This window comes from Marmota flaviventris, chromosome X, assembly GCF_047511675.1.
Source record: "Marmota flaviventris isolate mMarFla1 chromosome X, mMarFla1.hap1, whole genome shotgun sequence".
Lineage (NCBI taxonomy): Eukaryota > Metazoa > Chordata > Mammalia > Rodentia > Sciuridae > Marmota > Marmota flaviventris.
The window spans coordinates 63,191,348-63,214,790 of NC_092518.1; the positions used below are offsets into that span (position 1 = coordinate 63,191,348).

Below are 23,443 nucleotides of genomic sequence, written 5' to 3' on the forward strand. Positions count from 1 at the left end.
CTGCACTTAACCATTGGCTAAGAGTATGGCTCAATCAGAAGCACAAAGACAGAACTGCACTTGCTTACAAGAAGCTTGGTTTGGCAAAAATAGAAGGCCTGGGCTGGTGGTATAGCTCAATATTTGAGCACTCCCTTAGCATGTGTGAAGCCCTAAGTTTGATCCCCAGGAGCACAAACAAAGGAAGGTGAAGGTCCTTGCCTAGAGGCAAGGGTTGGCTTCAGAGATGGTACTAGGTTTAATCTTTGAGAGATTGATGGCAGGGAGTTATTGAAGCTCCTTGAGCATGGAGAGTGACACCAGCAAAGAAATTTTGAGAAATACATCATTCAAGAGTAGCTCGAAAGAGAAAGGGGGGGCAGGAAGTTGAGTTGGGAGATAACCTAACGTGATGAGAGCCAGGCATTAGAACAGTGGAAGTGAGGAGAAATGGTCATATCTGAGACAGAAAAATTAGAAAGGAATAGGTCCCGTAGAGTTTTCTGAAGTAGGAAAAATTAGGAAAGGGGGAATATAATGAATTCATATGAAAAATTTTTACATGTTTTATTGGAGGTAGTAGCAGGCAGTTAGAAGTATGGAACTACAGGCAACTGAGAGCTAATATTCTGTGAAAGATGGTTTCTATTGGGAACTAAATGGAGAGAACAAAAGATGAAAGGCCTATATTGACATTGTGTTGTGTGTGTGTGTGTGTGTGTGTGTGTGTGTGCGCGCGCGTATGTGTGATGCTAGGGTTGGAACCCAGAGCCTTATACATCCTAGGCAACTGCTGAGCTACATCCTCAGCCCCATATTATTATTTTGTAAGTTGTCCAGGCTGCTCTTGAATTTGGGGTTCCAGGAATTACAGGCCTGTGCCATCACACCTGGTGTCTCTATTGACTTTTGATGGGGTAGTCAAGGGATTAAATGGGAAACCCATATCTTGGTTTTCCTAACCAGTCTGAAAAAACACAGGCACTAGTCTATGATTTAATGTGTTGCCAACAGAGTCTGAGAAAATTATCTTCAAGAATGGACTAGCCATGTGATTCTGCAATCTGTGTATGGGGTGAAGGTGGGAGTTCATAACCCACTTGAATCAAAGTGTGGAATATGATATGTCAAGAAATTTGTAATGTTTTGAACAACCCACAATAAAAAATTTTTTAAAAAAAAAGAATGGACTAGCCAACACCAAATTCTCATTTTCTTCAGTAGAGAATAAAATAAACAAACAACAACAAAATACTCTATCAAGCTTAAATCAGGATGAAGAGAGCTAAACTGCAATAATGAAATCATTGTCCTTTTCAGGGCTGAAGTGTTAGCTTCAATACACTGCCAGAACTGGAAGGGATTTCAGAGGTCATATGTCTGATTTCAGTCTGTCTCCTGATTGATAGAGAAGTAGAGTGATCCAGGGGAAAGGAACCTGTCCAGGTCATTCACTTAGTTACTGGCAGAGCTTCTTCCACTAGGCAATGCCAGGTTTTGCTTATACTATGTTGCTTCCTAGCTGTTGTTGGAGCAATCTGGGTCACACCTTTCCAGAAATGGAGGGTGGTTATCTTTCAGCACTTTTGGCAAGATAGCCAGTCTATTTACAATGCTATATTAAAATGATACCTAGTTACTTTTTTAGGAGACAACATAAAATGTCAACTTGTTTTTGATATGCTTAAAGGGAACAAGGAAAATAATTTCGCTCTTGTCCATGTTTAGCTGTTGAGGAAAGGGTCTTCTGAGAGGAAAGGATCAGACAACAAACTGAGAAAGCTTGATAGAAAGGTAAACCCCATCATGTCTTTCCTTTTCTGGATGTTATGCTTCTCAGAAGCAACAGGCATATTTACTATCTAGGCAACAAATAGTAGTTCATTAAAAAATCTTCCTTCTGGATGTTCAAATTCTAAATACTTCTTTTTTTTTAAAGAGAGAGAGAGAGAGAGAACTTTTTAATATTTATTTTTCAGTGGACACAACATCTTTATTTTTTATTTTTATGTGGTGCTGAGGATCGAACCCAGCGCCCTGCGCATGCCAAGCGAGCGCGATACCGCTTGAGCCACATCCCCAGCCCCAATTCTAAATATTTCTAACCGACACCCAGGCTAATTAATATTTATTTTGGTGTTTGTACTGCTCAGCTAGCATGCAAGAGCATGAAGAGGAAGGCAGGTAGTATGTCTCTAGTAAACTGAGGGCTGTGATCCTGTTCCAATCCCCCCCACCCCCCCGGGTTTGCACAAACTACCATTAGGCTTGCTTCTTTTTTAACCTTTATTTACTTGTATGTGGTGCTGAGGATCAAACCCAGTGCCTCACATGTGCAAACGCTACTACTGAACTACAGCTCCAGCCCAAGGCTTGCTTCTTAAATGACCCTAAATGCCCTTTCTCAGGCATGCAATATCACCTGGGGAAGGCCTTGAAGATAGACTGGGAATGTTAGAGGAAGGGAGCCCAACCTCCTGGTGGCAGGAAGATCCCTGAGGAGAAAGATGCATCAGGAGTTAAAAGTATTTTTTCAACTTAGGGAAAGACCTCTAGAGCAGTTGGTTTCCTATGTGTACTTCCCAGACCAGGACCAGTAGCATCAGCTAGGGACCTGATTGAAATGCAAGATCTCAAGTTCCACTTCAGATCTACCAAATCAAGACACTGAAGCCCAGCTTAACAAGCCCTACAGAGGACTGAGAATCATTGCTGTAGTTCATCTACAGAGTGGGCTGATATAACTCTCTCCCTCCCTGACAGGTACTCTGAGGGAATGGCAAAAGCAAAGCTGTAGAATGAAGCCAACTGGAGATTGAAATATGCTGTACTATATAGTATCTGGGTGACAATGGGCTACTTGCTTAACCCCACAGGTTCTCTTCACTAGAAATGGTGCTGTTCATGCTTGTAGACTTTGAGATCACTAAAGAAAGGCCTTTATGAACACCTGGCATGTGTTTTCAACAAATATAACTTTCTCTCCTTCCTTTTCTTTCTCCCTTCTTCCCTTGTTTCTTCCTTCATTTTCTTTCTTCCTCACTTCTTTCTTCCTGTCTCACCCTCATATTGGGCCCACTGGCCACTCCAAGTTAGCTGAAGACATTTCCCTTGTTGACTAGAGACTAATCTTAGATTTCAGTTCCTAATATCTCCAGGTATTAATTTCCAAGTTAAAAATCAGGACACATGAGTCTGATAACAGATAGAGTTATTTGTAGTATCAGTGAGACAGAATATTTGATTATCTTGGGTAATCTTGGTAAAAAGTAATAGAATCTCATTCAGTTTTTAAGCATGATATTATGACTCTTCTCTCTCTCTCCTCTAATATCTAAAACTGTCTTTGGTGTAGGGCTGGGGTTATGGTTCAGCAGTGGAACTCTTCCCTAGCATGTGTGGGACACTGGGCTCCATACTCAGCACCACATAAAATAAATAACTCAATAACTAAAGTTAACATTTTTTTAAAAAAAATGCCCCAGAGCCTGGTGTAGTGACGTACGCCTGCAATCCCAGTTGCTCAGGATGCTGAGGCAGAAGGCTCGCAAGTTCAAAGGCAGCTTCAGCAAGTTAGCAATGCCCTAGGTAACTTAGTGAGACCTTGTGTCAAAATTAATAATAATAATAATAATAATAATAATAATAATAATAATAATAATAATAAAAAACAGGGCAGAGGATGCGATTTGGTGGTTAAATTCCCCCGGGTTTAATTCCCAGTACCAAAAAAAAAAAAAAAAGGCCATGGAGTTTGGAAATTGTTTTGTTAGAAGTCACAGAAGTGCTGTCCCATGCCCTAGAACTATTTGTGTACCTTGCTAGAGTAACTAAGAACCATCTCCTGGCTTAATGTTGAGGTTGCAGGATGGAGAATGGGGACAGTTGGGAATCAGGGCTTTTGGTGGGAGATGGACATAAGCCCGGTTGGGAATAGAAAATTAAACTTCTTGGTATAGCCATTCCCAATGGCCTTTCCTTGGCATTCGTTATATACCTCTGTACTATATGATAATGTTAATAAGCCTCTGCTGCTTGAAACTCCTACCTTTGGTTTTTGTGAGATTGCAGTCCTTGGTATCCTAATGGTATGCTGACAGCTCCATTTAGGTTTTATATTTTCCCTCCAGTTTTTCTGTTTCTCACCTCCCATTTTCACTATTTCTCTGGGTTTCTGGCCTTTCTTCTAGGGCAAAATTCCTTGGTTTCTTTTGGGCCACTGATTCCCAAAACTTTATATCTGTCTCCACTGATCTCTCTTGAGCTTCAAACCTACCTTCATGTCCTTCTGACCTCTTTTACTTAACACTTTAAAGAACAAATTTGCAATCTCTTCTTCAAAATCATCATTTTCTTCTAATATACCCTTGTGCTATTAATGGCCACAATTATGATTGATTCCCCCTCCTCATAACCTCCTCTGTCTTTAACCTCCTCCTTGTCTTCAAACTTGATTCAGTGCCCTTCACACATGAATATAGCCAACCTTTGAAGCTGTGCCTCTCTCTAATTTCCCTTCTCAAACCTACCTTCTCTAAACTCTACTGCTACTACACTATCAAGTACCCCATATTCTTCATCTCTGAAACTCGTGTAATGCCATTCTTCTACCTCAAACACACTACCATTCCCTTTATATCTTTCACAGTCCCATTTGATCTTTAAGTGTTATCTTAGAGGGCTTCCTTAGAGTGCTGGGGTTGTAGCTCAGTGGTAGAGCACTTGCCTAGCATGTGTGAGGGACTGGGTTAAATTCTTAGCACCACATATAAATAAATAAAATAAAGATCCATCTATACCTAAAAATGTTTTTAAAACATCTTTCTTAGAGCCCAATTGCTATGTGTGTTCCCTCTTTCCTCTGAAGTCATGTACTAGCCCAGCACATGCCAGATACTGTAGTAGGTGCTGTATACCCAGCATCTCGGCCCACTTTATCTATATCCCTGCCTGTGAGGCAAACATCGTTCCAATTTTTGAGATGAAGAAACTGAGGTGCAAGGTTGAAATGTTTGAAATTCTCATTCATTTTTGTATAATTGCACTCCTTGTTACATACTGACAGCTTCATTTTGGATTGTCCCTTTTACTCTTTTATTCCTCACCTCCTATTGTTATTGCTACATTTTAAAGCAGAAAAGCCCAGAATTGAAGTTGGGTTTGCTTACCCTTAACCATCTTTGCAGATAATTTAAATGGTGCCTAGCAGCACACAGTAGGAGCTCACTGGATAAATGTGCAATGGGAAATGAATGAGCCAAGTGAAAATGTATGAAAATCTTGTAGTAAGTTAAATTTCAGTTTGGTACATAAGAGGAACACTTGGAACCAATTTCCAGTCCAGATTTAATTTACTTTTTAAAAATAGTGCAGCCAGGTGTGGTGGCACATGCCTATAATCCCAGAGACTCTGGAGGCTGAGGCAGGAGGATTGTGGATTCGAAGCCAGCCTCAGCAAAAGTGAGGCACTAAGCAACTCAGTGAGACCCTGTCTCTAAATAAAATACAAAATAGGGCTGGGGATGTGGCTCAGTGGTCGAGTGCTCCTGAGTTCAATTCCCAGTACCCAAAACAAAACAAAACAAAACAAAAAAATAGTGCACAGGATTGGAGACAAGCATCCCCTTGCTGCTGGTGGTATTTGTGATGGAAGAGCACAGGAACCACATTGTGATGGATACCTTTATGTTGATATAACCAAATTACCTGACAACAAGTTAGAGGAGGAAGTTTGTTTTGGCTCATAGTTTCAGAGGTTCAGTCAATTGTTGGTCAACTCCATTGCTCTGGGCCTGAGTTGAAGCAGAATACCATGGCAGAAGGGCATAGCAGAGGAATGTTGCTCAGCTCATGGCAGCTGGGAAGCATAAAAAGGGAGCTTTGAGCCAAAGAGACAAGATATAATCCCCAAGGGCATGTCCCCAGCGACCCACTTCCTCCAGCCATGTCCCATCTGCCTACTGTTACCATCTAGTACAGTAGTCTTTTCAAATTATTAATCCATCAAATGGGTTAATCCACTGATTAGGTTATCAGCTCTCATAAACTAATAGTTTCACCTTTGAATATTGCTATATCATATAACCCATGAGCTTTTGAGGGGATAACTCACAACCAAACCATAACACCCATGCAGCTTCTAGCTTCTTGTGGATTAGTCCATCTCACAACTCTGGACACCCACCTGCCAGTTCTTGGTTTAGTGTTTTACAACTTTCCAGGCATTTATAGCTCATTTTATAGGTATAAAATCTGAGACCCAGACACTGCATAGTTTATAAGTTAAAAGCAGTGTCTCTAGAGTCAGACTATGCCTGCATTTGTTTTCTTTGCTATTAATGAGTTGTGTGAACTTGGGCAAATTAGTTAAGCTCTCTGAGACCTTCAGTTTTCTCATTTATAAGATAGGGAAAATATAGATTGTGTATTGCTTATCTAAAATGCTAGAGACCAGAAATATTTCGGATTTCAGAGTTTTTCAGATTTTGGAGTATTTGCATAGACAACTTTGTTGAGTATCCCTAATCCAAAAATACAAAATATAAAACTTAAGTTTTGAATTTTATAGTATTTCTGATTTTAACTTTGTGTATTAGGAATGTTAAACCTTTAATAGTGTTTCCTCAAAGGACTTCCTTGAGCCTGACCACTGGATCCTGGATTGGCCATGTCCAGGGTGTATCTGAGTCTTATGACCTGAGGGCCAAGGCATGTCAACTGGACTAAATTGGCAGGAGGTGAGGCAGTGTGATTCATATACTGCTGGTAGAAGCTATTATGGAGTCCCTAAATAGAAGATTGCAAAGTAAAGAGTATATGCAGTGAAATTAGCTATAACTGGACCTAGGGTATCTAAAACAGCATCACAAATAGTGTCTGGAGCAGAAAGTTCATATTTAATGCCAAGATATTTTGACACTTGACCAAAATCCCTGGATATAGCTTTAAACCATGAACCCAAATGCTCCTCTAAGTTAGGGCCATATGTGCTTGTTGAGCTTCAGCAACTTCCAGTTAGGATCTATTTTAGGTAGGAGGAAGGAAAGTTTTCCATTAAGATTTATTTTATTAAGGCCAACAACTAGAATTTCTCTTTTTCCACTGAGTGGAGAACAAGGAGAGATTGATTTTTTTTTAGTGCAATTGGAAGAAAGCAAGTTCAACATAAAAATGAATCTATTCACACACAGGGACAACAGTGACAAAAGGTAGCCATCTAAAAATCCTTCTTCAAGTTTCTTTAAGTAAAGGAGTCATCTGTTTTATGGTATGATGCTTCAAGTTTTATACAATCAGTATAGCCAATAAGTAGACACTGGGAGCATAGTTTGGTATATGTAAGAGCACATGAGGTCGGAAAACATGACTCTATAATTTATTTCTTATGTTATTGTCTAAAGGACCAAGTCTCTTCTCTGAGCCTCAGGTTCTTCATCTTTACAATGTAGGTGATAGTGAAACCCAGCTTAGTACGGATCAAATGATGTAGTAGATGTGAAAATATTTTAAAGCAGTAAAGCACAAGGTAATTGAAGTATAATTTTAAAAAAAAAGTCCTGCTGGGAATTTCTTTTGCATCTATTCTGAGGAGGTTTCCCTGTGCTTTACTGTCTGTGGAGGGCATGAAGTCTAGAATCCTGAGCAATGAAATATGCCTTAAGGCAGGGCTTGATGAACAGTAAACTTTAAGTCAAAAGGTAGGTTCTGTGTGTGTGTATGTGATGTGTTATAATACATTATATGGCTATACGGTTATATTTTGGGTAGTATATTGTATATCAGACCTGTGGGAGGGGATACATAGTCCGCAGATAGTCTCTATTGTCTTTGAACTCTTTTATTTTTAGTGTTATGGAGCTGTCATGGTAGTCCTTCCTCAAAAAAAGCTGATGGAAAAGCTGACTTCTAAAGGACATGTTCAGTGATTCAATGCTGGGGAGAGTGCTCCAGTCTCTGCCTAACAGGCCATATGTTCTCTATTCTAGGATGTCATTCCCCAAATGCTGGGAAGACTGAAGGCCCATACAAGCTGAAACAGTTGGAGTGAAAATGAGAACAAAATAGCAGTGGTCAGAATGGTAGCCAGGGGGAAGAAAACTATTACCCACCTCTATCCTTATCATTGTATTTAGTTAAGTGTCATGAATGTGCATGTATGTGTATTTTCATGTGGCAGTAGGATCAATGTTTTCCTGCTGTTGTGTTTTCTGCTGTCCATGAAACCTGATGACCTAGGTTAGAATCCATGCACAGCCTTTACCTTGCTGTATGATATTTACCTCAACCCTAAACTTCTTTGTTGCTCAGTTTTGCAATCTATTAGATGCAGAAGTTAACCCAGATCCCCACTGTATCTCACAGGGTGGTTGTAATAATCACTGACTGAATCTGAGCCAACATTTAATTTCTTGGGTACAAGACATCACAGAAAGCCATATTCTTTCATACCCATGACCTCTCTGGATGGTATCTTGTGTGGGTGAGGGCAGGAGGCTGTAGGACTGGGGTCCATTGTGTGTGAGGAATGTCATAGTCTGTTACCCCAGGGGGAGGGGCACAGTGAGGATTAATAATATACTACCAACTGTCAATTGGTCAGTTCCAAGGAGGAGGTGGAAAAGAGAAGGAACACACAGAATTGAAAGCAAATATGCTTAATCCTCATTTTAGCTATTAATATCAGCCTCTTTACCCATTCCAGACCCAGGGATGCTGGAAACACAAAGGATAGTTGAACTGGAGCTTGCTTTCTTTTCTGGGGGAAGTATTCTTGAGTAGAGATAAAAGCATGATACCCATATAGTTCACATTTACATACTGGATCATTCCATGTACTGGATAATCAAGAGTTGACAGCATTGTCTGTCTTGGAGCCCCGCAAAGCTTACACTCTAGTGCTGTTCCCCTTCCCCTATCCCTCATCGCTAAGTATGTAAGTTTTCCTATAAGTAGTAGAGCTTTGTGGGTGGGGGGAGGGCCAATCAAGGTAGGCAGCTGCATGGACTGAACACATTCTCATTTTGTCTCCTAAGCTGATCACTGGAGATTCCATCGTTAGTGCTGAGGCAGTATGGGATCACGTCACCATGGCCAACCGGGAGTTGGCATTTAAGGCTGGCGACGTCATCAAAGTCTTGGATGCTTCCAACAAGGATTGGTGGTGGGGCCAGATCGACGATGAGGAGGGATGGTTTCCTGCCAGCTTTGTGAGGGTGAGTGTCAGCCTTCACTCTCCTCTCCTTTCTCCTTGGCTACCTATCCCTGGCTTCTCCTTCACTAGCCCCTGTTCTGCTCCCCTTGGTGACTTTTCTCATATTCTCTTTTCTTTTTTTCTTTTTCTTTTTTTTTGTCCCTATCTTGGACCTGGGTTAATCTTCTTTAATCTTTGTTTTTCTAATTTTTAGATATTTTCTTTGTCTCTTGTTTATATGAGCAACCCCTACTCCCCTCCCCACACATGTTTACAAATCACTTCCCACATCTGGGGTTGGCCTGGATGATTTTGAAGACCTTTTTAACCCTAAATTTCTGTGAACTTTCACCTTTCTTATCTCTATTCTTTTTCTGCTTTCTTCTCTGTGTCCTTTCTTTTTTATAGTCCTTTCCCATCTCCTCCTTTTCTCTCTCTGTCTCTGTCTCTGTCTCTATTTATTTATTTCTGGTACCAGGGATTGAACTCAGGGGCACTCAACCACTGAGCCACATCCCTAGCCCTATTTTTTTTTGGGGGGGGGGGGGGTACCAGGGATTTAACTCGGTAGCACTCAACCACTGAGCCACATCTCCAACCCTATTTTGTATTTTTTTTTAGAGCCAGAGTCTCACTGAGTTGCTTAGTGCCTCGCCTTAGCTGAGGCTGGCTTTGAACTCGTGATCCTCCTGTCTCAGCCTCCTGGACCGCTGGGATTCCGGGCATGTGCCATCGAGCCTGGCTCCTTACCTCCCTTCTATTTGCTTTTCTTCTATTTCTCTTCACATCTGTTCCCTTCCTCTACTTTCTGTATGCTTCCCTTGCCTTGTTTCTCTCATCCAGGGAAGTATGAACACCTCTGCATATTATCAGAGGATATCTTCAGTGGTTTGTGTAAAAATATGTAATCTCCTCTCCCAGGATCTAGACTTTATGGATTGCAGATCTTACTTTTTGCAAGGAAGTCAAATATCTAGGATCTAAGATGTGCTGGGCCTGGAAGCAGGCATCCTACAAGTGCTTACAAGGCCTTGGCCTCTGACATTGTGCCATGAAGAACCTGGCCACAAATAGTCACTGTTGGAATGAAGCTTCCATCAGTTTCCACTTCCTCTGGGTCACAAATTCGCAGAATACTGTGAGGGGAGAACTGACCATGTACCCCAGTTCCTGGCCTTCCTTGAGGTCATGAGCTAGAATTTGTTTTTCCTCATCTACAAAATGGTGTTAACAATTCTTTAGTGCCAGAGGATGTCATAGTGAATGAGATAGAACATGAAAATTGTTTAATGGAAAGACAAATAGCAAAGGGATATGAAGGTATATTATGACCATCCATATTACAGCCTATCATTTTTTTGTTGTTTTCTCCTATAAGATATGGATAAGTCTTCCAGACCCCAAATGAAAGGTTAGAGGGGCTTTAGTTCTTAGAGACTGATTGGTCTCAAGTTTGACATTATAACAGTGTGATATGAAGGAAGGAGCAAGGCCTTTGGATCAGATAAACTGAGATACAGCTTTAATACTTCCTAACTCTATGACTCTTGACAAAATTTTTAACTTTCCTAAATTTTTATTTCCTCATTTGAAAAAATAAGGATAGCACACTTTTCTTATTAGGATTTAATGAGGTTAAATATGCAAGTGAGATATCTAGCACAGTGTTGACATGTTAGATACTTGGCATATGATAACTTATCATCATCATCATCATATCATCTTAGTAGGTCTAAGAAGTGCCATGCTTCAAGGCTGGCTCTAGGGATTGAGAGAGACCTCCTTCCTTGGAGGAATGCAAACTGTGATGATTTAGGTGGAGACACTGCCCAGAAGCAGTGAAGCAGACAAAATGAAGTTGCATCCCCTTCTGCCATGAAGTCTCCTAATAAAATATCCAATCCTTTCTTCTCTGCTTACGTGGCATTTTCCTTCAGCATCTTAAAATGCCATCTGTGTCCCAGCTTACCTTTGCTAGTTAATTAATCAATTCTGGGAATAGTCAGAAAGATCATATCAGTAACCTAGCCTTCAGGACAGTTTGTGTCTCTTGTGCTGACAGTCCTCTCTGTTTAAAAGAAGGATTAAACCACACCCAAACCCGAATGCTTTTTACTTTGAGGAAAACATCACTTTTATAATAAATTGTAAATCAAGGGATGAGGGGAATGACTGAGCACACCAGGATGGCTCTGGAAGGCAGAGGACAGTTAGGCTTCTGCATATCAGTGAACAATTATTGATAGTCCTAAGTCCAAGGCCATGGGATTGTTCCTCCAGACATACTTTCCTAGCAGCCACTTGGTACACAATATAGCATCTAATCCAGTGGTTCTCAACTCTGTCTAAAAACAAAATAGCAATAAATAAATAAATAAATAAATAAACCTACAAATAAACAAGCAAAGAAAGAAACCACTAAAAGCCAGAATACAAGCTAGTCCTATAAGAATCTTCAAAGTTGAAACCCAGAAATTAGACTTTAAAAAGCTTCCAGATGTCTTTTACTGTGCATAAAGAATTAAGAGGCATTGATCATTATATTTCTATAAGAGAATATTATATGTAATAAGAGTCACAAATGCAAGCTACAAGCATATTTTAAATTTTTCTGGTAATCACATTAAAAAATTAAAAATGCTAAAAGTGAAGTTGATTTTCATATATATTTACCTTAATCCATTATATTCAAAATATTATATGATATATTTCCACTATAAATTCATTAATGATAAATTACTAAATTTTTGGAATATGGTATGTATTTTATACTTATAACACATCTCAATTCACACTAGCAACATTTCAGGTGCTCAGTAACCATATGTGGCTAGTTGCTATATCAAGAGCACAATTTCAAGTCTATAATGAATACTGTTTATAGACCTGGAGTATTAATGATATAACCTAAATCATAATTCAGAGGTCTATATCAGTGTTATTGATAAACTAAAATATTATTCCATGTTGCCTCAGATTATATTCATAGCATTTATTTTATCATCATGAAACTTTTTGCTTGATTTAAGCAGTCAAACAGCCTTCAGATTGCTAAGGAAGAGTACCATGGAACCTGAGAGGCCAGCTGTTATGGTGTCACCATAAAAGAAATGGTATTGGCTGTTGCATTAATGAAATGAGTATTGATTCCAAGGTAGACCTTCCAATGCTCATGAACAAGTATTTATCTTTAGGTTTACATTTAAAGTAATATTGTATAATACCCAAAGGATTGTATGTTGAAGGTTATAAAAGCACTTTTCCATTAAATCTCTAAAAATAGAATTATTATCTTCATTCTTTTACATTGTTTTTGGTTGAGGGTAGAATACTCTTGTGAAAACAGAGCTACCTAGATTAGGAAATGGCAGACCTGAGATTGAGTCATGATTCTATCATTCATTTTGTAAATGATCAAAGGCTGTATTTTCTACTTCATCTCTGAAGCACTGTAGAATCTATTCAAATTCTGACATGTCTTGGTAAGACATAGATATGGGTCACATTAAACTGTTCAATCAGTGCTCATACAGTTGATAGGTGAATGGGTGATTTCCCAGAGTGCTGTACCTTCACATTGTAGGATAGTTGTCTGATTTGTCCAGATTCATCCTGAGCTGAGATTTAGTAGCATCTTTGGTTATGTAGAATATAATGGGAAAGCATAGTAACAAGAGAAAGTCTTCTCCTAACCCTATACCAAATGGATACTTTGTATTCTATTGGGCCAAATTGATGATTGATATACTGGAACGTCTCCATTCCCTACCTGGAATTCTCATTTCTATGTAAACATTCTAACCCCAGGATGGTAATCAAAAGTGCTTTAGTGAGGTTCTGCCTGAGCTAGCCCTATCTGTTGTTGTTCATGTTAAAACAAGATGTAGAATCTGAGAAACCCAGTTTCTTGCATAAGTTCTGCATTAGATACACAGCTTCTGTAGCATCTTATGCATCTTCAAAGCTCAGCTTTCCTCCTTGTAAAATGGAAATAACTGGTCTTGTGTAAATTCTTTGTAACCTGTGATAGTGGATACATTTAAATAGGAATTGTGATAACATTTTGACTCCTATACAAGAAGTTACCAGGTATGTGTCTTTTTTTTATGTGAACATACTTTTTTTTTAGTTTTATTGATTTTATTTTTTTAAAATACAACAGCGGAATGCAATATAGTTCTTATTACACATATAGAGCATAATTTTTCATATCTGTGTATAGAGTATGTTCACGCCAATTCATGCCTTTAAACATGTAAACTTTTTTGCATTACAATTCTTATTACATATATATACACCACAAATTTTCATATCTGTTTATATATAAAGTATGTTGACACCCAATTTGAGTCTTCATACATGTACTTTGGATAATGATGTCCATCACATTCCACCATCTTCTACCTAGTAAAATTTGCCTCCCTTGTGTAGAATTTCATATGTGTATATGTGTGTATTCTCAGGTTCTTTCCTTCTCTATTCTGGATGTGGCTTTATAAGAGCAATGCAGGAGTGGATATACCTTCCTAGCATTTTGTCAGATTAATGAATTAGAGGTTGGATAATATAAATCCCCATCTCTAGCTGCTGTCATCTTTAATTGCTTTCCTGGGTTGGTTTCTCCTGCCCTAAGGAACTAAGAACAATCTGCTGGGATGGTTGTGTCTCTAAATAGCAAATCTCATCCTCATAGTAGGCTTCCTTTTGTGAATAGGACCCCAACTCCAAGTCATTCTGGCTCTTCTCCTTTGTTTTTTTTTTTTTTGTTTGTTTGTTTTTTTGATTCTTTTTTTTTTTAATTTTTTATTGTTGGTTGTTCAAAACATTACAAATTTCTTGACATATCATATTCCACACTTTGATTCAAGTGGGTTATGAACTCCCACCTTCACCCCATACACAGATTGCAGAATCACATCAGTTACACATCCATTGATTTACATATTGCCATACTAGTGTCTGTTGTGCTCCGCTGCCTTTCCCATCCTCCACCATCCCCCCTCCCCACCTCTCCCCTCCCCTCCCCTCCTCTCTCTCTACCCCCTCCACTGTATAACCCTGAGGGTCTCCTTCCATTTCCAAGCAATTTCCCTTCTCTCTCCCTTTCCCTCCCACCTCTCATCCCTGTTTAATGTTAATCTTCTTCTCATGCTCTTCGTCCCTACTCTGTTCTTAGTTACTCTCCTTATATCAAAGAAGACATTTGGCATTTGTTTTTTAGGGATTGGCTAGCTTCACTTAGCATAATCTGCTCTAATGCCATCCATTTCCCTGCAAATTCTATGATTTTGTCATTTTTTAATGCAGAGTAATACTCCATTGTGTATAAATGCCACATTTTTTTTTTATCCATTCGTCTATTGAAGGGCATCTAGGTTGGTTCCACAGTCTTGCTATTGTGAATTGTGCTGCTATGAACATCGATGTAGCAGTGTCCCTGTAGCATGCTCTTTTTAGGTCTTTAGGGAATAGACCAAGAAGGGGAATAGCTGGGTCAAATGGTGGCTCCATTCCCAGCTTTCCAAGAAATCTCCATACTGCTTTCCAAATTGGCTGCACCAATTTGCAGTCCCACCAGCAATGTACAAGTGTACCCTTTTCCCCACATCCTCGCCAGCACTTGTTGTTGTTTGACTTCATAATGGCTGCCAATCTTACTGGAGTGAGATGGTATCTTAGGGTGGTTTTGATTTGCATTTCTCTGACAGCTAGAGATGGTGAGCATTTTTTCATGTACTTGTTGATTGACTGTATGTCCTCCTCTGAGAAGTGTCTGTTCAGGTCCTTGGCCCATTTGTTGATTGGGTTGTTTGTTCTCTTATTGTCTAATTTTTTGAGTTCTTTGTATACTCTGGATATTAGGGCTGTATCTGAAGTGTGAGGAGTAAAGATTTGTTCCCAGGGTGTAGGCTCCCTATTTACCTCTCTTATTGTTTCTTTTGCTGAGAAAAAAACTTTTTAGTTTGAGTAAGTCCCATTTGTTGATTCTAGTTATTAACTTTTGTGCTATGGGTGTCCTATTGAGGAATTTGGAGCCCGAACCCACCGAATGTAGATCGTTGGCTCTTCTCCTTTGTAACTGTGCACAAAAAGAGCCTTTGGTCTTGCTTTGGGCCATGGCCTGGGTAGAGCTTGCTGCCTTCTTGAGGGCAGATGTGTATAGGACACACAACAGATCGGAGGTGAGGCCTTGTGTGACAAGGCATGGGTTTGGTCAGAAAGTAAAAATCCTGTCCAGATGCTTTCAGGAGGGGATATTTATTTTCCTTTTATAACAAAAGAAGAAAGAAATTCTAGATTTCTTTGGTTTCTGGCTTGCTTAGAAGTAGGGACATGAAAGGATGGCCTAAGCATTTTATTACTTTTCATTCCTTGCCTTTGTATAGATAGACCAGATGACACAGAAACTCAACCCCTCCTGTTCACAGGGAAGATCACTGTTTAGAGTGTTTATTTTATTTTATTTTATTTTATTTTATTTTATTTTATTTTATAATGTCTCTTTTTGCAGCCAAGAAGAGCCTTGAGAAACACTTAGCATTTGAAGACTTACCTTTCATTCAAGAGTAATAGCATCAGTGTTTTTTCTATCTTGGGAGGAAGTTAGATATGCAAGCCCTTGTTTATCTACTCAAGGTTCAAGTGGTCATAAGCCAGTAGCCTTAACCATCTTTGTAGAAAGTGCTGCTATTAATCCTAGAGGTCACATATTATAGGCTCTGTGATTTAAGTCTGATAATAGCAGGGAGTATCTTTCTTCCTCGATTACAGATATTTCTCTCTCCTATACTAGAATTTCAAATAGCATTGTTAGCACTTATTTGCATTTGTATGATCCATCTTAATAGTTTGTCATTGTGCACATGCTTTGGATTGAATTATCCAGTACATCATGTAGCTAATTGGAGGTAATATTTCAAAAAACACAAGGCCCTCTCCAGCTCAGATAAAATCTTAAATTAGCTTTTTCATGTCCCAGCTGACTCCTTCAAATTCAGATACAATGGGTCATCCTATGGACTTCTTGTAGAAGCCTCAAATTGAAAGCCACCTTGAGAGTCACATAGATTATCCTGAAATGTCCAATCAAGATCATTTCTAAATCACTCTGACTTTTGAGAAGGCCAGCATCTGGTAGCAGAGCCCAAACTACTTCCTTGTTTCCAGCTGCTAGTCTTAATACTATATTTTAAGCCAGTTTCCTGAAACATATGGCTTTTGTGCTAGGAAGATGATGTTTAAGAGCTGGCAACATTAGAAGATACTCTAAATTATTCTCTGATTCACTAACTTTAATTTCTGTTTTCTCACATAAGACTCTAGATACCCATGTCTGTGTTTGGAGAGAGATCAAAGTATTTAGAAGGAAGCTAGGGATGGGTGTTATGTAACAGAACATCAAAGATGGCATCATGCCAAGCCCCTTCTCCTTGATCCTGCTATATAGTGATCCTGGAGAAGACAAAACAGGTGATTTCCTTAAAGGTAAAAGTAAGGCATTTCTAAACTCTTAAATAGCTAGTTCTGTTTCACTTTTATTTTTCTCCTCTCTGCTGGAAAAGGGAAGAAGAAAGAAGAAAGAGGAGGAGGAGGTGGCAAAGGTGGCAGCTGTGTTAGGAAAAATCCATTTGGGGTAGCTGAGGCCTGAAATTTCTTGTTAATAAAATCATTGAAGACATTTAAAGGATCTAGGTTTCCTATCTTCATGTCCCTCTTTCCCTTCTAGCATCACTATGCCCTCCCCTTACCTTTGTTTATTACTTGACATATCATATCTTATGGAATCCTTTCATTATGACCCTTCCTATCCCAATTACAGATAATAAGTGAGGGAAGTGTTGTTCCAAGATGGGATATGACCCACCTGTAGGTGGTTAGATTTGAAGAGCAGTTCCAATCTCAAATTGGTTCAGTGTTGTTTGTGGGAGATCTTAAAAGTTATCTAATTTTGTCCTCTTGCTGATATTTGAACACATCTTAAAATAGTCTTGCTTCCTAAGTGGTTACTCAGTCTCTGCTATTACATGTCTACTGACAGGTAGCTCCCTACCTCTTTATTTCACTGGTTATGGTTCAGGGATAGGTTTGACAGACTTTATTTTTATGTTAAACTGGAATCTGTCTTTTTGGATCTTATACTCATGAGAAGCTGTTGCAGATTGAATGATTCATCCAAATGATGAGTAAGAGTCCAGAAGCCTGGAGGACAGGAGAGGCTTGGCAGATCTAATTTCAGACTTTGGACCTCTGAAGGGCTGCCGACAGAGTAGGGAGTAAGTACATTCCCAAGAGGCTGGATGGAGTGATCGAGGGGAAAGAAGTATACTCTTCCATTAACATTAGTGTTTTCTGTGAATACCATTAGTATTATTGATTGTTTCCTATATGTCATACACCACTGTCAGCATTTTTTGCATAATTCTGTGTAGTTCTCGCAACAATTTAATAGGGTAGGTACTAATATATCATCAAATAACAGAAATAAGATCAGCAAAGCACTCATATGAGGACACAGGCTACATGGAATATAGGGTATACCGATACTGCCAGGTTTCAAGATTAATAGGAATGGTGCTGCAACTAATGAGTCTACTGAACATGTACTTGGACATTTTGCTTTCTTGGTTTCTCTTATCTCTATCAAGAGTCATAATATTGTTAGTGGAGTAGCACCTCAGCATTTAGCTTTCATTTATGAACAAATAAATGATGGAGCATTGTGCTATGCATCAGTTGCCAAATGGATTGGAAAACATCGTTTGTAAGATACATTTGGGAAAAGAGCAATAATATTAGACTTGTAAATTGGCCCCATTGGTCTAGCTTGTTACTTGTTTGAAAATCTTATTGAGGTAGTGAGGTTGACATTGCTGCTCAGTGGAGCTTGGGCCTGAGGGCCATGTGTGGAGCAGACTCATTCCCATATTCAGTTATATATTAGGTAAGTATAGGTTACTCATTTTTATTTGTTCTTTTAGATACATATGACAGTACAGTACAGTGCGTTTTGACATATTATACGTACATGGAGTATAACAATCTAATTATGATCACATTGTGTGGTTGTATATGATATGGAGTTTTACTGGTGGTATATTTTTATTTGAACATAGGAAAGTTATGTATAATTTGTGCTACTGTCTTTCCTATTCACATCCTCACCTCCTTCGCTTCAATCCCCTTTGTCTAATCTATTGAGCTTCTATTCTTCTGGCTTTGTTTTGTGTTAGCATATGCATATCAGAGATAATATTTGAATTGTATTTTGGGGGATTGGCTTGTTTGACTTGGCATGATAGTAACCAGAATCATCCATTTACTGACAAAAATCATAAAGTCATTCTTTACATGGCTGAGTAATATTCCATTGTGTATATATACCACATTTTCTTTATCCATTCATCTGTTGAAGGGCATCTAGGGTGGTTTCATAGCTTACCTATTACAAATTGAGCCACTGTAAACATTGATGTGGCTACATCACTGTAGTATATGCTGATTTTAAATCCTTTGGGTATAAACTTAGGTGTGGGATAACTGGGCTAAACAGTGGTTCCATTCCAAGTTTTCTGAGGAATCTCCATAGTGCTTTCCATAATGGTTGCACCAAATTGCAGTCCCACCAACAGTGTATGAGTGTACCTTTTTCTCCACATCCTTGCCAAGAGTTATTGTTGCTTGTATTATTGATAATTGCCATTTTGACTAGAGTGAGACAGAATCTCAGTGTAGTTTTAATTTATGTTTCTTTAATTGCTAGAGATATTGAGCATTTTTTCACATATTTGTTGACCATTGGTATTTCTTCTTCTGTGAAGTGCCTATTCAGTTCCTTTGCCCATTTATTGATTGGGTTATTTGGGGTTTTGGTGTTAAGTTTTTTTTTTTAATTGTTGTTTTGAGTTCTTTATATATCCTGGACATTAACACTTTATCTGAGGTGCAGGTGGCAAAATTTGTCTTCCATTCTTTAGGCTCTCTCTTCATGTTCTTGATTGTTTCATTTTTTGTGAAGAAGCTTTTTAGTTTGATACCATCCCATTTATTGATTCTTGATTTTAATTTGTGCTTTAGGAGTTCTTGTAGTATTGGGCTTACATTTTCTTCTAATAGGTGCAGGGTCTCTGGTCTAATGCCTACTCTTAAGGGAACATTTGATACTGTTCTTACTTATAGGAAAAAAAACAGTATTAGCTCTGTAGTTAAATTTGAGTTGTGTAAGTCCCAGCAGTTCAGCTTTTCATGTGGGTTTGGTGGGGGGGCACATGGAGTCAGTTAGAACCCTCCCAACTGTAAATGTTGTGAGAAATTCCCACCAAGTAGATAGAGTGTTGCACCAGTAGGCAGCAGACAGATGGCACTGTTGTCATGGCAAGTGGTTGGTACTAGAGAATACAACATGAAGTTGTTAAGTATGCATTAATAAGGAGGTCAAGTATGGTGACTGGGAATTAAGAAGCAGGCAGTATGTAATAAAAGAGTTTCCAAAACTGTAGAATAAGGGGCTTAGGTATAAATTAATTCATCCAACAACTGATCTTCAGTTGGCTACTGAGAAGGTACAGAAGCATTTAGAACATTCTTCAAGAGGCTAAGTATAGAATTGGGAACTTATAGAGAGAAGGGAGGTGACTACTTAAGCTCTGTGACGTGTGTGTGTGTGTGTGTGTGTGTGTGTGTGTGTATGTGTATGTGTATGTATGGTACTGAGTATTGAACTCAGGGAGTCATATGCTAGGCAAATGTTCTACCTCTGAGTTGTATCCTTTTTTTTTTTTTATTTTGAGATAGGGTTTTGCTAAGTTGCTGTGGATGACCACAAACTTGTAATCCTAAGCCTTCTGAGTAGCTGGGATTGCAGGCATGTGCCCCCACTCCTGGTATCTTTGTGATTTTAGTGAAAATATTTACTTTAGCCTGGTCTGTTTTCTCCCTTAGAAATGGAGGGATTAGACCAGATAAACTCCAAGAAACTGTCTAGCCCATACTCTTTTTCTTTATTTTTAAGGTAAAATAAGCATATATTTTACCATTTCAACCATTTAAAAATATACAATTTAATACATACACAATATTGTGCAACCATCACCTCTATCTTGTTATAGAGCTTCTCTTTTATAACCCAAAAAAGAAATTCCATAACCATTATCAGTCATTCTCCATTACTCCCTTTTCCCATCTACTGGATCCCTTAATGCTTTGCATATGGTTGGAAGGTGGGGATTGTTAGGGAAGGGATGTGCTTTAGTAGGAATTGAGGTCAGGAAGAAGCAATGACTCAAGTGGCTTTGAGAGAATAACACAGCTGGGTAGGGAATACTGAGGCTTTAAAATTGCCAGGTAGATGTTGCTGAGGAACCCTCAAAAGGATCAAACCATATTTGGGTCACTTATAGAGTTGTGCAGATCAGATAGTGAGTGAGATCTTGTGAACTTACCTATACTAATAGATACATAGCCAAAACAAGATCCCCTAGGTTATTACTATCCCCTGAGCTGGCACCATCTTCCCCTAGAACGATAAAGCAACATCTAACAAAAATTGCCTTCTCTATTCTGAGAAGGGCTTGAGAAAGTACGTTTTATAATTGCTCTCATAATTTTACCAAACTCTCATACTCCAAATGCCACCTCCTTCAGAGCCAAGTTTTAAATCCTCCTCCCTGCAAAAGTGACTCTTACTTTGCCAGTTGATGTATTTGGCCCATGACCAAACTTCCTAAGGTAAGAGCTCAAGGTCTAAATCCAAAGCCAGTGCTTTTCCAGGTCACCATCCTGAAGTGTTTTCTGTTTTGTTTTGTTTTGTTTCTTTTCTGAATGTCAAATAATTGCAAGCTTTCTGGGAGATGAGTAACTCAGGTCACCTTGATTTTCAGCATCCTCCCTTATTGTGACTTTCATCATGAAATCAGGGAGAATGGGGCTTTGTACTTCTATATCTAGATAACTGAAATAGAAGCCTTCATTTTCTTTTAACTCAAACAGAAAGAAAATCAAAGGAATGTAGAAGAAATGAACTTCTAAAGGTCCTGTCAGAGTATTCCTTTGGTGACTACTAATAAACATATTCTATCAAGGTTCTAAGCAGGATAGGCCCATGAAAACCAACAAAAGGAGAAGGCTTAGGGGTAGAGCAGAATATAGTTTATCTTAGAGTCATCTGGTTTTCTTCACTGGAGGGAAAAAAAGAAAAACTGTCATTTGTAAATGTTTTCCCTGTACCTTAACTCACCCCAGTTCATTTTGATCTCTTACCTTAAGAAGCCTTGTCATGGGAAGGTGACATAAACATCCCCATTTCAGGCTACATAAGTCTCTTTTTGATTGTGGGGTAGGGGCACGCTTAGAGTCTGCTTCTAAAGGAGGTGACATTTGGAGTGTGTGAAATTTGGGGAAATTATGAGAACAATTACAAAAGTATTTCCTAAAACCATTGTGTCAGGGAAAATAATGCCCCTAGAGAGGGCAGTTATTCTTAGATGTTGATGGTGTCAACCTAAGGATAATGACAAGAAGAACTAATGGTTCTGTGTCAGGAACTATTTAATGTGCATTACCTTATGTAATTCTCATAACAACCCACAAAGTAGGGTAATATTATTCTTTTTCATAGAAAATGAACCTTAGGATCAGAGAAGTTAAGTAAATTTTTAAAAATATATATATTTTTTTAGTTGTAGTTGGACACAATACCTTTATTTTATTTATTTACTTTTTTATATGGTGCTGAGGATCGAACCTAGCACCTCACACGTGCTAGATGAGCACTTTACTACTGAGCCACAACCCTAGCCCTTAAGTAAATTTTTCTGTGTTACACAGCAAGGCAGTTGTAGAGTTAAAAATATTTGGCCAGGTGCGGTGGTGGCTCATTGCTATAATCCCAGCAGCTCGGGAAGCTGAGGCAGGAGGAGTGCAAGTTCAAAGCCAGCCTCAGCAAAAGTAAAGCACTGAGAATCTCATTGAGACCCTATCTCTAAATAAAATACAATATAGGTCTGGAGATGTGGCTCAGTAGTCGAATGACCCTCATTTCAATGCCTGGTAACCCCCACAAAAATTAATAATATATTAATAATATAATTAATTATAATATAATAATAATATAATATAATATAATATTAATATAATATATAATAATATAATATAATAAAAATTAATAATATTGCACCTAGGATCCCAAGTCTGTACCACCTACCTCTGTCACAGATTGTCTCTTCTAATTTTGGAGGTCTGGAGGTCTTGCTTCAGTCCTGAATGCTATCTATTTACTGTGAGGGATCTCACAGTAAAAGAAAGAGCTACCTTGGGTTTCTCATCTGGGAAGTTGGGATAATAAGCCTGGCTTTACCTACCTTGCAGGAATGTTTTAAAGTACAGGTAAGAAAGTTTGTGGAAAGGGGCTGTTCTTGGACAAAGTTTTCAAGGAAGCCAGGGACAAAAGAATGATAGAAATGAGTGGGGAAGGCCTTCTTGGAGTGGGGGTAGTGTTCACACATTAGAAGAACACAAGGATATAGAGGTTGGAATAAACAACATGTGTTGGAATAAATAGAAAATGTAGCCTGGTTGAGGTCATGGGTGTGTGTTGGGATACACTACACTGTTGATAGAAAGCCATGAATGCAAAGATAGGATATTCACATGGGTTTCCCCCCCACCATTTCCCTCCCTGTTTTTCTGTTATATAATGAAAAATTTCATCTCTGTGGTTGAAGCTCATTCTTCTCATTGTATCTGTGCTGGAAAGAGAGAACAATTTTTAGTAGCCTTCTTACGATGATCTTTCATGTAATTAGTGACAGTTATTAGATCTCTTTCCCTCGAGGGGCTGAGGAATGGCTTTGTGCTTGACTGTACACACCATGCTGATTGTCTTTGTGCCAGGCAGGAATGCTAAATGCTTCCTGGCATACATTTTCTGGGATCTCTAAGCATTCCTTATCCTCCTATAAACTGGGATTGGAGCTCTAAAACAGATCGGTGTATATATGTATGTATGAATGAAAGCTGTGCCTTCAGCTAACCAGGTTCTTTCAGCCACATCTACTTTTACATCCAAACTTTGCTGATGATTTACTGTGTTAGTAGAGAAAGGCATTTTGGTGACCTTTGTTATAGGAGAATTCATGTTCCCTCTAATCCCACTCTCTTGCCTGTGTTTTGCCCTTTTGCAGTGTTTGCTAAGATGTTAGGCTGGTGCTTTCATTTGAACAGAAGCAGAGCTGAGGGCTCTGTTTATGATTAGAATTATCAAAAAAGGAAAGAGCTACC

General features: G+C 38.8%; 1 protein-coding gene across 11 annotated transcripts in view; it reads left to right on the forward strand.

Moving 5' to 3' along the window:
- The window catches only part of Arhgef9 (Cdc42 guanine nucleotide exchange factor 9), a 542,919-nt gene that overhangs the window by 439,205 nt on the left and 80,271 nt on the right, over nucleotides 1–23,443 (forward strand). For 10 of the 11 annotated variants that reach the window (XM_071606159.1, XM_071606157.1, XM_071606160.1 and 7 more), the window contains one exon: nucleotides 9,012–9,191. The exons of the other annotated variant lie outside the window; for it this stretch is intronic. In XM_071606159.1, coding sequence (XP_071462260.1) covers nucleotides 9,012–9,191 — 180 coding nt within the window. The remainder of the gene's footprint in view (nucleotides 1–9,011; nucleotides 9,192–23,443) is intronic. 11 annotated transcript variants of the gene reach the window in all.